Genomic DNA, 14,355 nt, shown 5'->3' with positions numbered 1-14,355 from the left:
TGAGCCACACCGGTTTCGGCCCAGAGCAATCTCGATGTGCGAAGTAGCTACAACACCCCTGTCTGTTCTTGGGGCGAGCCCCGGCCGGTTCACCCTCAGCACCGGCTACAGGAGACCCAGTGAGATTTGTTCAGAGAGAGCCCCAGTGAGATTTGTTCAGAGAGAGACCCAGTGAGATTTGTTCAGAGAGAGCGGAAAAGAAACGAGACCCAAGGGATTTCCACGTCTTCTCGGGCCAGTTCCCAGATAGAGCCCAGCACCGACCTCGGCCGCGGCCGCCAGCTCAGACCCGTTTCAGTTCCTTCTCCCAGTGGCCGTGCGGGAGCCGCTGGCCGCACAGTCCCCCCGGCCCGCTGCCTCGGAGCTGAGCAGAAAGCTCCCGAACGGGGCTGCGAAGGGAGCCTCAGCCGCCCTGCCGGCCCCCCGGGGGCTCCGCTGGTGGCCGGTGGCCTCAGAATTTCCTGGGGAAATGGCTGCTTTGGGGCAAGTCTGCTTGGCTACAGGCTTGGCGATGGCGCCCCCTCCGCCTGTGGCTGTGTGATTCCAGGGAAGCGTCTGGGGGTAGCGCCTGGGAAGACAGTGTGGAACCACTCGGCGGCAAAGCGACAGGCGGGCGAGTGCTGCTGGGCCTGCTCTGGCCTCCCCAACACCTGCAACCGGGGATGTGCCTGCAACCAAGGCACATGCCCTTGACCAGAATCGAACCCGGGACCCTCAGTCCTCAGGCCGACGCTCCGTCCACGGGCCACGCCAGCCAGGCCTCCAAAGGGCAGTCCCGCTGTTGAACCCAGGCAGACCTCGGAGGCGTGGGCTTGGGTCCAGGCCAGTGACACCGGCAATCTTTCTGCCGGGGAGGGTCTGTGAGGCTCAACGAAGCGCAGCGAGGCAGGGGAGCCGCTCCGTCCCTCAGAAGTCGGGGTTTAGAAAGCCGTCACCCCCCTGTCCTCTGGGTCTGACTGCCTCTCAGCCTGCCTCCCTCCAGGGCCACTGATCCAGGCCAAGGGCCCTCAGGTCAAAAGGCAGGCACAGCTCCCCTCCTCTCACTCCTCCCCTAACCCCTTCCTGGGCCCGGGAGTCAAAGGGCCCGGGCGCCCCTCTTCTGTTTGGCTCACAGGCTTCTGTCCGCGGTGCCCTGTGTGCTCCGGCCGTGATGGGTGTGTCGGAGTGTGAGCTATGGGAGCGAGAATTCAGACAAGCGGTGTGGCTGACAGCCAGCGGGCGGGGGGTGTGAGGCAGATGGACTCGGACCTGGTCTCTGAATGGGACACGCAGACCGGCGTGGGCGGTGCGTGTTGGCAGAGGTGCGGTGTTGGCAGAGGGGTGGGTGGGAGGAGCACAGTGTCCCCTGCGCCCAGGTGGTTCGTGGGGCTTGGAGCAGGATGAACAGTGCCCACACCCCTCCCGACGCAGAGGGCCCCACAGGCCCGGGAGATGGCGGCACGGTGAGCACTGACCTCGGGGTGCACAGGGGAGACCAGGGGAGCCGAGGGGAGGCTGCCCGGGTGCTCGCCCAGGGGGTCGGGGAGCAGAGCTGTGCCAGCCTCCTGTGGAATCGGCGTGAGATGGGCCACTCCAGGCTGGGCTGGTCCCCGCTTCCCCTGCTGCTGGCTGGGTGCAGGGGAGCCGCCGGCTCATCGCAGACTGTCACAGCCCCCCCCGCCCCCCCCCCGGGGCCACGCCGGAAACCAGTCAGCAGGAGAGAACCCGCGAGGCCCCGTGAACCGTTAGCGCGGGGGAAGGAAGTGGACTGGCTCATCGTGACCTGACGTGCACGCGGGCCGGCACCGGGCGGTCTGGTGGCCGCTGTGCGGCTCCGGTGCCCAGCCCCGCTGCCGTATGGATGTGCCCCCGTGTCCTCGTCCGTCCTGGGCAGGTGCTGTTGAGGTCATGGGGTCCATCCCGGCCTCTGCTCAGAGAAGCCCTCCCCAAAGGTGGTTGGTCACCGCCTGGCACTGCTGCTCTGCCCAGCCTCCTCGCCACCTCGCCGGGGGCACGTGCTGCCCGCCTTCCCCACCAGACTGTGCGCTCCTGGGGGGGACTCGCTCACGCTGCCTCCCTCGGGGTCAGGAGAGGCCTGGGACACCGGTGCTTACCGTCGTCACCCGAGGGAAGAGAAGTCCGGCCCAGAGGCCACTGCACGGAGGCCCGCGGGCCGGCCTTGCCGTCTGCCGGGAAGGCGGCCAGATTCGCCTCCGTGGGAGGCCTGGCATGGGCGGGAGGAGAGGAGGAGCCGGAACACTCACAGCGGCTCCCACCTGTCTCCAGGTTGGGGAGGCCAGACAGTCATGCATAAACCGAGAGCTAAACACCGAGCAGGGCGGTCGCTCCGTGGGGAGGGGGGATGTACTCAGGGCAGGAGGTCTCGGCAGGAGGCACTGCAAGGTCCAGAAAGACGTGCGTGTGGAGAGAGGGACAGAGATCGGGTCCGAGGAGGAGCTGGCCCAGGCAGGGGCAGAGGCTGGCGGAGCGGGGCCCCGGGGGCTGGGGCTGGCGGTTATGTGAAGGATGACTTTGTTGAGATACAACTCACTTGTCATCAAGTCACCGTCTGAAGTACACCATCCGATGGTGTTCAGTGTTAGTCACGGTCATGCAATCCATTTCGGAACACTTATTTCAGGGAGGGAGGAAGAGGGGGAGAAAGAAACATCAATGAGGAGAAAGAATAATTGATCGGCTGCCTTCTGCACACCCCCTTCTGGGGATCAAGTCCAAAACCCGGGCATGTGCCCTGACTGGAATGGAAATGTAACCCTCTGGGTCCACTGTGCCGCACCAGCTGCGCAATTTTGGGAGATTTTCGTGATCTCAAAAACACACACACGTGTATCCATAATCAGTCACTTCCCACTTTTCCCCAACCCCTACCGGCCCCAGAACCACCAGTCTACTTTCTGTCTCTGTGGGTTTGCCTGATCTGAATACATATATATGCCTAAGTGACCGAAGGACCCGTTGACTGGTTGCTATGCCATGCACTGACCACCAGGGGGCAGACACTCAACGCAGGAGCTGCCCCCAGGTAGTCAGTGCGCTCCCACAGCCAATCTCCCATGGCCGGCCAGCCTCCCACTGTCCCTCCCCCCAGCTGGCCAGCCCTCCTGGTAGGCCCTGATCGCCAGCCAGGCTAAGGGACCCCACTCGTGCACCGGGCCTCTAGTTCCATATAAATGGGATGGTGCAATGCGTGGCCCATAAGCTACGGTCCAGGTGAGACCTCACACTCTCCACTCCACGTGAGGGGAGAGGGCGGGATGTGGGGCCCAGCCCAAGGCCCTGAGGGTGGGATGAGGGAAGAAGAAGGAGCTGCCAAGGAGACTTGGGAGAGGCCAGCGGGGCAAACCAGGGCCGCCTGGCGCTGGGGCAGGTGTGTCCAGGAATCAATGCTGCTGCAGGGACTCGCCTCTCTGGCCATCCTCATCCCGGTCCCTCGTCCTCCACCCTGTTGCTGCCCCTGACAGCCCCTATGGTCCCCAAACTGCCCTGACTGCCTTCCCTCTTCCGCTGAGAGCCTTGCCAAGCGCCAGCTTGTACGGAGGGCACAGGGCAGGCTCCTGGCCCTCGGGAGCGGTGACAGGAGAAGGGGCTCGAGGCTGGAGTCGGAGCCGGGGCTGCCCTCCAGGCTGTGACCTCGGGCAGGGCCGTCACCTCTGCCCGCCGTGCTCATCTGCTGGAAAAGCGGCCGGAGTCCCCGAGCTGGCCGAGGCGCAGCTGTGGTTGTACCGTTCGGTGCAGGGGCACTGGGCCCGGTTCCATCGTGGCGCGCCAGGCGCTCCGAGCCTGGGCCGCGTTGGCACTCGGCCCCTCCGTCCCTCCTGGCGTCTCCGGCTTTCACCACTCTGAGCGGAGCCCGAGGTCTCTCTTCCTCTCTGCTCGTCTGCGTATCCCACCCTGACTGAGGCTGCTCCTCAAGCCCATCCTCCGAGCAGCCAGGTCCCAGCCTCAGAACCCCGAACAGTTAACCTGGTCATGTTAACCGTGTGAGCTGCCTTCAGGAGAGCCGGCATCTGTGCGAAGCAGAGGCTGCCTATCCGAGAGAGAGCACACCTGTCCCTGCTTCAGTTCCTCTGGGGATGTTTCAGAGTTTTCCTTCCACACATAAATTGGGGGGAGGGGCCCTGACAAAGTTCAGATTCCTAGCTCTGGACCCCACTCGTTGCATAACCCGTTTCCTCATCATTATGATGTGATACAAGGTCCACCTGCCTCCAAGGGTTTGGAGAAGTAACTAATTCATTAAAATATCAAGCACAGCCCTGGCTGGTGTGGCTCAGTGGATGGAGTGTGGCCTCCGGATTAAAGGGTCCCCGGTCTGATTCCGGCCAAGGGCACAGGCCCGGGTTGCGGGCTTGATACCCAGTGGAGGGCATGCGGGAGGCAGCCGATCAATGATTCTCTCTCAGCATTGATGTTTCTATCTCTGAAATCAATAAAATACTTTTTTTTTTTTTAAATATCAAGCACAATGCAAGAAGTGTGGTACTTACTCCATTCGTGTTTCTCTTCCTTGGTCCTTCCACAGCAGGCAGGCTGGCTGCCGTTTTCTCCTCTCCTCTCCTTCCTCTTCTCTTGCTCTGTAGGAGTGGGCGCTCAACCTTCAGCCCCTGCGTGGCTCCCTCCCCAGAATAAAGACCACTGTCACAGCCCCTCTGGCATTGGGTGTGGCCATGTGACCAAGTTCTGGCCAAGAGGGTCCAAGCCAGTCTCACGGGGCAGCTCCCAGTCCCTCTCAGAGGCCTCTCTCCTTCTGTCCTTCCTCCCCCCGGGCTGGGATTCCACTGTGGGGACCACGCCCTGGGACCGGACGGTGGCCCGGTGAGCTGCAGGGGCCACGGGCCTGCGAAGTCAGCGGAGACAGCTGCCGGGCCAGCCTGCTCTGATGGAGTCCAGCCACTGTTCCGTGGGGCTCTGGCACTTTCCCGCAGCCACGTCTAACCCTGACCCCCCCCCCCCCGGTCATGCCTGCCTCCCCACATCCCTGACATCTCTTTTCCCCAGAATTCCGGGGGCCTCGGCAGCAGGTGTGCCTCTAAAACAGAAGTTCTCAACCTTCCGAACGCCTCAACCCTTCAACACGGCTCCCCCTGTGGTGGTGGCCCCCAACCAGAAAGCTGTTTTCGTTGCTACTTCATTACTGTCATTTTGCTACTGTTATGAATTATAATGTAAATATTTGTGTTTTCCGATGGTCTTAGGCGACCCTGCTAGTGGTTCTCAACCTGTGGGTCGAAACACATATATTTACATTACGATTCATAGCAGTAGCAAAATGACAGTTATGAAGGAGCAATGAAAATAATTTTATGGTTGCGGGGGTCACCACAACATGAGGAGCTGGGTTAAAGGGTTGCGGCGTTAGGAAGGTTGAGAACCGCTGCTCTAAAAGGTGAGCAGAGAAAGATCCAAAGATGCCCTGTTCACCTCTCCTCTGCCTATAGCTCTCCTCCACGCCCACGTTCCCCTGTCTGTAAACACCTCCAGGGGGTGGAGGCAGGTGTGCGAGAGGGAAATCACTCACTCTGAGCCAGAGTGGGTACTGATTCTCTCCTCCCTCCTCCCCCTCCCCCCCTCCCCCGCACACACCACAGGATTACTGAGCATGTGAACGTGGGCCTGTGGCAGGTGCTGGAGAGAGATCATCAGAAATTACCTGGGAGCTCAAGAGGTGTGGGTGTGGAGAGGGCGGGGGCAGAGCCACGTTGGATGGGGTCAGGAATGGCTTCAGAGAGATGCTGGGGGGGATATTATATATGCAAAGGCGCAGGGCATTAAAAAACACACAACAAGTATTGAGGGGTTGTGAGGTATTAGAACCCTCATCCGTTGTTGCTGCAAATGTAAAGTTGCTGTGGACACCAGTTTGATGATCCCTCACAAAGCTACACAGAGAATTACAATATAATCCAATGACTCCACTCCTGGGCAGGTACCCCAAAAGTGTGAAAGTAAGAATTCAAACAGGTCCTTGGGTGCCACTGTCTGTGGCGGCATTATTCACCGAGCTAAGTGTGGGAAAGCAACCAAGTGCCCATCAAGACATGATCGCATAGTACCCACATGTGTCAAACACAAGGCCCGCGGGCCAAATCCGTCCCACCAGGCCTTGCAATGTGGCCCGCACCGCGCTGTCATCACTGCACTCCGCTGCGTTTCCATCACAATGACAGTTTATGACTGTTCAGTAAACCATTCGGCCCGCGATTTAGGCTGGATTTTAGATTTTGGCCCCTTCTCTGATTGAGTTCGACACTCCTAGATAGACAATGCAGTCTGCACACGCCCGTGGAATGTTATTCAGCCATAAAAAAGGAATGCGGTTCTAGCACATGCTGCCATGTGGATGAACTGGAGGGCCTTATGTTCCGTGAAATAAGCCAGACACAGAAGGACAGACATTGCATGGTCCCACTTACATACAAACACATAGCTACAACAGACACATCCATAGAGACAGGAAGTAGGTTTGCGGTTAACAGGCACCAGGAAGAGAAGGGAAGAGGCATTATTGCTCAATGGGTGGAGTTTCTGCTTGGCGTAACGAAACAGTTTTAGGAAGAGCAGTGGTGGTTGCACAACACTGCAAATGGAATTGATGCCACTGGGTTCTGTGCTTAAAAACGGTCAGCTGAAACAGTACATTATATAGACACACTCACACACACACAGAGTGCTCGGGCGCCCCCGTGCTGAATTCTAGAAGGCACAATCATGACCGCAGGACCATGGCCAGAGTTCCAGCCCAGGGGTGGGCAAACTCATCAGTCCACAGGGCCAAATATCAACAGGACGACGATTGAAATGTCTTTTGAGAGCCAAACTTTTTAAACTTAAACTTCTTCTAACATCACTTCTTCAACATAGACTCGCCCAGGCCGTGGTATTTTGTGGAAGAGCCACACTCCAGGGGCCAAAGAGCCGCATGTGGCTCTTGAGCCACAGTTTGCCGACCACTGTTTTAGGGGAATGGCCGAAGCTGAGGCTGAGGCTGGAGGGCCTGGGGGCAGGAGCACATGGATTTTCCCTCATAAGATCAATACCGTGCCAGCTGCCATTGTGGTTCCTGTCACCACTTTATCCTCTTCAGCTCCAGACACGGGGGGACCCAGTCCTGCTCCCGGAGGCTGGAGGAACGAGCGGGATGTGACAGGGCAAAAGACACAGACGTTGGTGAGACATCCATGCGGTGGCATGTTCCAGTGGTTCCTGACTTTCCAGCCCTGAGGCGTGGTCCATCATGTGGCTATCTAACATCGCGTGGTACTCTCCTGGTGAACAGCGAAGTCACGTGGGAAAAGGTCAGGCGGCATGGGCTGCCATGAACATGCTTATTCATATCTCGGACCCAGGGTGTGTCGATGTTTCACTTCATAAGAAACCGCCTGACCTTTCCCCACGTGTTTGTACCGTTCTGCACTCCCACCGGCACCGTGAGTTCCAGTTGCTCCACAGCTTTGCCGCCATTTGGTGATGTCGGTCTTTTGAATTTTAGCCGTCTGGTGGGTATGCATGGTGGTGTCTCATCATGGTTTTCATTTGCATTTCCTTTTGACTAATGGTGTTCGGTTGCTTAGTGCCCATCGGTATCTTTCCTTGTGGAGTGTTTGCTCAAGTATCTCGCCTGGTTTGTTCATTAGGTTATTCGTCGTTTTATTGTTCAACGTAGCAACCAGCTTTGAGGTTCCCAGAAGCAGTCATCCTGGGTTCTGGGGGGACCAGAAGTCGTGGGGAGACGCGGACTGCGGCTGGCAGGGGCACGCCGACGCTTCCTCCGTGATGCACTGCACCCGCTCTCTCCCTCTGTGCACTCGGGGTGAGCAAGACTGGCTTTGCTGAGGCACCAGGAAATGCCTTCTCAGGAAAGCTCAGAAATGGGTGATGGGTGCCCTAACCGATTTGACTCAGTGGATAGAGCATCAGCCTGCAAACTGAAGGGTCCCAGGTTCAATTCCGGTCAAGGGCATATACGTTGGTTGTGGGCACATCCCAAGTCGGGGGTGTACAGGAGGCAGCTGATCAATGATTCTCTCTCATTGATGTTTCTAATTCTCTATCCCTCTCCCTTCCTCTCTATAAAAAATCAATAAATATATTTAGAAGAAGAAGAAGAAGAAGAAGAAGAAGAAGAAGAAGAAGAAGAAGAAGAAGAAGAAGAAAAGGGTGATGGGTGAGGTGGACGATTTGGTCAGAGAGAACCAAATGCTGAAAGTCGGAAGGCTGGAGGCCTGGCATCCCCTCTATGACCTTGGAAACCTTTCTCTTTGGGCTGGCATCGACACTCCATAGCCTCCTGGCGCTGGGCTCTGCGGAGGAGAGCCACAGAAGAACGTTGAAATGCGTACGAAATCAGCTTTTGAAAATTATTGGACAGTAAATCCTCTCTCTCTCCTTTTCTTGATTAGTTGACTGAAGTTTGAGTCATTTGCTGAGTTATTCTGAAAGAACCACAAAAGGAACTGGATCAGAGGAGCCGCTATCTTTGGTGCCTGCGGGCCGCCAGGACTTCTCCAGAATCCTCCAACAGCTGTTGGTTTTTCGTGATTTTCTCTAACGTAGAGCCCTAGTGTTTCAAAATAAAATAGTAAGTAAGAGCGAGGGAAACCACGGGCACACGAAAACCTGCACCAGGCGTGTAGAGCACCTTTCTTCATCGTTGCTACAAAGTGGAAGCGCCGAGATGCCCTGCAGGTGATGGATAAACGAAAGGTGATTCCTCCAGTCAGTGGACGATGACTCAGCACCAAAGAGATAGGAACTATTGAGCCACAGGAAAAAATGGAGGAACTAAGTGAAGGAAGTCAGCTCCAGCAGGAGAGAATTTCTAATGTGTTCATTGCTACATCCCTAGCATCTAACACAGTGTCTGGGCGCACAGACCCTCAAGACATGATGGGAAACAGAGATCCTTCATCTCATCCTGAGTCACCAGAAAGGAGAAAGAAACAGAGCAGCCGAGGAGACCAGCTGAGACTGCATTTCCAACTCTGTGTCTTTCCAAACAGAGGCCACCAGCCAACATTCTTATCCTCCCAGGCCACACGCCAGACCTGTTTGGTCAGGATGAGGGCTACTTTGCATTTTTATTTTATTTTTAATTTTTTCTAATATATTTTATTTGATTTTATTGATTTTATTGATTTCAGAGAGGAAGGGATGGGGAGCAATAGAAACATTAATGATGGGAGAGAATCATCGATCGGCTGTCTCCTGCTCGCCCCCTACTGGGGATGGAGCCGGCATGTGCCCTGACCAGGAATCAAACCTTGACCTGGTTGACACTCAAGCACTGAGCCCCGCCAGCTGGGCCTAATCTGGATGAGAGAACCCTCGCAATGTTCACCGCAAACATGCCTGTGGAGGGACAGAGGCTGCAGGGCAGGGACTCCCTGTAGTTCCACCCTTTACCTTACAGAAGGAGAAGCTGCAGCCCAGAGGCATGGTGTCTTGCCAAAGAGCCCCAGCAAGCCCCCTCCTGGCTCTCGGGCCTCTTCCGGGTGGCATGGCTGGCACCCACTCAGGCAGCAGGAGATTCTCCTGCCTCTGCTGGCAGAGATCATCGCCTTGGGCAGCTGCTGGTGAAGGCCAACTCCGTCTGTCAAGGCCACGAGGCTTCTACTCCCCCGAGGAGCGGAGCGAGGAGGTGGGGGAAGTCCGAAGGAGCTTTTAATAGGTCTGTTTAGGGTGAATGCTGATGAGGTCACTGGAGGATTCACTTCCCTAACCGGACAGGAACCGTTGTTTTCCCGTTTCTCTTTTCACATGATATGATTTGCTTAGAATATTTAACTTTAAAATGAAATGACCAGATTTCAAATATGCAAAAACCAGAACCAGGTGTAAGCCCAGGAAAACGGGCACCTGCCACGAGTCTACCCAGCTCGGGGGGTCTGTGGTCCTCTGAGTCTAACTCACTCTGCAGTCAGCCTGCAGCCGGAAGTGGAAGCCCTGCTGGCTCTTCTGCTGAATGGTCACTGGGAGCCTATTCTGAAATGTGGGCTTGTTCGGGGCCAGGAGGACAAACAGACCCAACGATTCCCAAAGCTGAGGAGAGGTCAGTGGTCAGCCCACAGAACGAATGGGAAACGGGAGTCGGCACAGAGGCTGGGGAAAGCAGGCGTCTCCAAGCAGGGCGACAGCAGAAATGCCCGGGACAAAGGGAGCCGAAGGGCACTGTGGGGACACTTCTCAGGAAATGAAGTTTCGGCTCCAGGTGCTGCTCACTGTGGACCACCTTCACTTTTTTTTTTTTTTTTTTTTTTTAATATATATTATTGGTTTTTTTACAAAGAGGAAGAGAGAGGGATAGAGAGTTAGAAGAATCGATGAGAGAGAATCATCGATCAGCTGCCTCTTGCACACCCCCTACTGGGGATGTGCCCAAAACCAAGGTACGTGCCCTTGACCTGAATCGAACCTGGGACCCTTCAGTCCGTAGGCTGACGCTCTATCCACTGGGCCACACCTGTCAGGGCCAAACATTTTTTAAAATGACATTTATGGGCCAATCAGGAAAATTTAAACACTAATTGATATTAGGAAATATATTTTTTTGGGGGGAGGGGGTGATAGCTTGGTGGATGTCTTTTAAAGATACATTCTGAAATGTTTACTGGTGAAATTATAGGATGTCTAGTATTTACTTCAAATAATGTTGGAGGGGAGGGGTGAGGTCGGCAGAGGTATAGAGGAAACAAGACTGACCTTGAGTTGGTTAATTGTTGAGTAATGACTACATGATGGTTCATTAGGCTATTTTCTCTACTTTTGTGCCTGTATGAAATGTTTTATGTTGTGTAATAATATAAACATAGTGTATAATAATATAAAAGATGTTTTAAAATTGTGCGTCCGAATGATTGCATGAATGTGAAAAATGCAATTTAAAAATCAGGAAGAAATACTGTCTTGCAAAACGCTGACGTTACTCGCTAGAATGAGTCATTTCCCTCTTCATTTCCACATCTTCGGTAATGTGTCCAGTTTTATAAAGAGAAAATGCTCGCAATAAACCCCAGGGGGAAACACAAACCTCTGTTTTTGCCGTCCTCTTCCCGGTCCTCAAAACCCACCTATTCCCTCCTCCTGTTCCTCCCGGTTTTTGCTTAGCTTCCCGCCATCTTTTCCAAGCGGGTCAGGGTCAGCGCCCCCTAACCTCCCACCGCCCGCAGGCTGACGGGGCCCCCGCGGTCCTCAGCGCGGCGACTTCGGGGGCCTGACTTGAGAACCGCTTCCTTCCGATGCTGGGGTAACACCCGCGCACGCGCGCTCTGCAGGACTACATCTCCCAGGAGGCTGTGCGCCTCGCAGGGGCGGGGGGAAGCCTTGGCAGCGAAGGACTACATTACCCAGGGACGCCTTGTGGGCGGTGTTAGCCGGAGGACGACTGTCCAAACATTGGCCCAAAGTCTGTCGGAAGCTGCGCGGTGATTGGCCCAGGCGCCCGTCACTCACTGCCGGGCGCAGTTGACTTTTGCTGTAAAGGCGGCGGCGTGAGGAAGGAGAGCGGCGCCGGTAGAGCCGGGCGGTGCCCTCCGAGCGGAGCGAGTGACCTCTACCTCCCTCGTCTCGCCGCCGTCCGGACCCCTGCACCGTCGCCCCCGGAGGGAGCACACATGCGCAGGTATTCACGCGGGGCGGGGGCTGCGCGCACGTGTGTTGTGCCTGAGCTGAGAAGCGTCTTCAGGGACGCGGGAGGCAAAGACACGCACACACACACACACACACACACACATACACATACACATACACACACACACACCCGGGGCACCTGGGCACGCGGGCGCCCACCTCGCGGGCATCATCTCGGACCCGGGGAGCACCCCTAGACCCGGTGTCTACACGCGGGCACATCCGCGGAGAGCTCAGCCGAACACCTGGGCAGACCTCGCGGACACCAGGGGCTTCCGCAGAGAGGGAGCCAAGAGAAACATCAGTGCTGAGAATCATGGATCTGCTGGCTCCCTTCTGCACAACCCCCACTGGGGATGGAGCCCACTACCCAGGCCTGTGCCCTTGACCAGAATCGAACCCGGGGCGCTTCAGTCTGCCGGCTGACGCTCTAGCCACTGAGCCAAACCGGCCAGGGCTGGTTCATTCCTTTCAGTGGCTGTATGGTACGGAGTGGCTCAGTGTGTTTATCCGCCTCTCCGTGGATAAGCGTTTGTGTCAGACCTGGTTTTACAAACAGTGATGCAGTGTATGCCATGTGCACCGTGCTGGTGTGGAAAACCCCCTCCAGCCCCGGTTCTCAACCTGGGACAGCTTGGTGCACATCAGCTGGGATTGGCAATCGGTGCTTAAACTTTTAAAACCCAAGCAGGCCAGAGAGCCAGACCTGACCTGATACTCTCTCTGCCTGTGCTGCGGCCCAGGCCGGCGCCGTGCCAGATGGCTGGTCAGGGAGGGCTGCTCGGAGGGGGTGACCCGGAGACCTGACCTGGCGTCTCCTCCTGTGTTCTGCCCGTAGCTGGAAGCTGATGGACGTTGTGCGGGCCGGAGGCAGGGATGGTCGGCTATGACCCCAAAGCCGATGACAGGAGCGTCTCCAAGTTCGAGGCGGCAGCGGCCGGCTCTGTGTCCGGACTCGCCACGCGGGCGCTGATCAGCCCCTTGGATGTCATCAAGATCCGTTTCCAGGTATCTTCCCCCCCCTCCCCGCGAGGGGCGGCTGGAGGACACTCTCGCTCTCCCCCCAAAGCATTGCTGAAAGCCTGGGATTCTGCCAAAACCGGTTTGGCTCAGTGGATTCGATTCTGGTCAAGGCGTGTACCTTAGTTGCAGGCACATCCCCAGTGGGGGCTGTGCAGGAGGCAGCTGGTCGGTGTATCTCTCTCATAGATGTTTCTAGCTCCCTATCCTTCTCCCTTCCTCCCTGTAAAAAAAAACACCAATAAAATATATTTAAAATAATAATAATAAAAAAGAAAAGCCTGGGATTCTGTGGAGAATGTTGCCTTCGTCGCTGAAATCTCGCCTTCTCCCCCAGCCCCGCCTCCCGTCCTGACCTTTCCGCTTTCCTTCCCAGCTTCAGATCGAGCGCCTGTCTCCCAGCGACCCCAGTGCCAAATACCATGGGATCCTGCAGGCGGCGAGGCAGATCCTGCGGGAGGAGGGCCCCACCGCCTTCTGGAAGGGACACGTCCCCGCCCAGCTCCTCTCCATCGGCTACGGGGCCGTCCAAGTAGGTGCGGGGAGCCGCCAGGCCCCTGGGGGTGGGTTGCTCAACGCAGCAGCACAAGGAAGCACAAGGACGCGGGTCGGGCGGCAGGAGGCGGCCATCACACTTCTCACGTGTCTCACCGGAACCCGCCTGCAGAGGGACGGAGTCACACTCCCAATGGGACTTGGCCAATGGTGACACAAGGCTTTTCATTTTCCAAAATTGCATTTCCACATCTGTGCTTCCTTTGAACGCCCCCCACCCCCAGTGGCATTGTGAGGGTGGGAGAGGGTAAGCGAGCTGTAAGCGATGGGGCTTGTTCCTCCTTCCGCCGAGCGCCGGTTTATCTCCGAGAATGACACGTGTTGGTAGGCCCCTGCCCAGCCTCACTGTGGGCCAGGCCCTGTGTTAACCATTCCACCTGAGATAGGTTCTGCTGTCAACCCCATTTTACAGACAAGAAGACTGAGGCAGAGAGAGCTTAAATCATCAACCCCAAGTCAGTAGCTGGAAAGTGGCCCTGACTGGTTTGGCTCAGTGGATGGAGCATCAGCCCATGGACACGGAAGGGTCCCGGGTTTGGTTCCGGTCAAGGGCATGTACCAGTAGGGGACATGCAGGAGGCGGCCAGTGGCTGTTTCTTTCTCATTGTGTTTCTAAGTCTCTGTCCCTCTGTCTTCCTCTCTGTGAAAATCAATACAAAATATATTTAAGGAATCGTTTTAGAAAGTGGAAGAGCCAGGGTTCCCGCCTGGAGAGCCGGCACTGGAGTGGGTGCGCTGGGCACAGGTGCTGCGGCCTGTGAGTCAGGCCAGGCCCCGGCTCTGGGACCCCAGCCGTCCCCAGCTGCTGGCGGGCGCTGTGTGCGGGGCAGGGGACGTGTGGAGCACGTGGAATTCTCCCGTCAGAAGCCTTCTCAGGGTCACTGCCGCCGGCTGCCCTGGAGGGGACCCCGGCCGAGGCTCTCATAACGGCCCCCTTCTCTCAGGTTTCAGGAAACTAAGAGAATGAGCAGAATTTTCTTTTTAAACGTATCTTTGTTATTGATCTCAGAGAGGAAGGGAGAGGGAGAGAGATGGAAACATCAGTGATGAGAGAGAATCATGGATCGGCTGCCTCCTGCACACCCCCCAGTGGGATCGAGCCCTCAACCAGGGCACGTGCCCTGACTTAGAATCTACTGTGAGCTCCTGGTTCAT

At 56.6% G+C, this 14,355-nt stretch overlaps 1 protein-coding gene across 1 annotated transcript in view; it reads left to right on the top strand.

Annotated features, from left to right (window-relative positions):
- The first annotated feature begins 11,391 nt into the window (after positions 1-11,391).
- Positions 11,392-14,355, top strand: part of SLC25A19 (solute carrier family 25 member 19) — an 8,886-nt gene continuing 5,922 nt past the window's right edge. The window contains exons 1-3 of the mRNA XM_036412122.2: positions 11,392-11,617; positions 12,464-12,633; positions 13,022-13,177. Coding sequence (XP_036268015.1) covers positions 12,502-12,633; positions 13,022-13,177 — 288 coding nt within the window. The 5' untranslated portion in view covers positions 11,392-11,617; positions 12,464-12,501. The remainder of the gene's footprint in view (positions 11,618-12,463; positions 12,634-13,021; positions 13,178-14,355) is intronic.

Source organism: Pipistrellus kuhlii, unplaced genomic scaffold, assembly GCF_014108245.1.
Source record: "Pipistrellus kuhlii isolate mPipKuh1 unplaced genomic scaffold, mPipKuh1.p scaffold_m20_p_44, whole genome shotgun sequence".
Classification (NCBI taxonomy): domain Eukaryota; kingdom Metazoa; phylum Chordata; class Mammalia; order Chiroptera; family Vespertilionidae; genus Pipistrellus; species Pipistrellus kuhlii.
The sequence above is the reverse complement of the archived record's forward strand: the minus strand, read 5'-3'. Positions and strand labels throughout refer to the sequence as shown.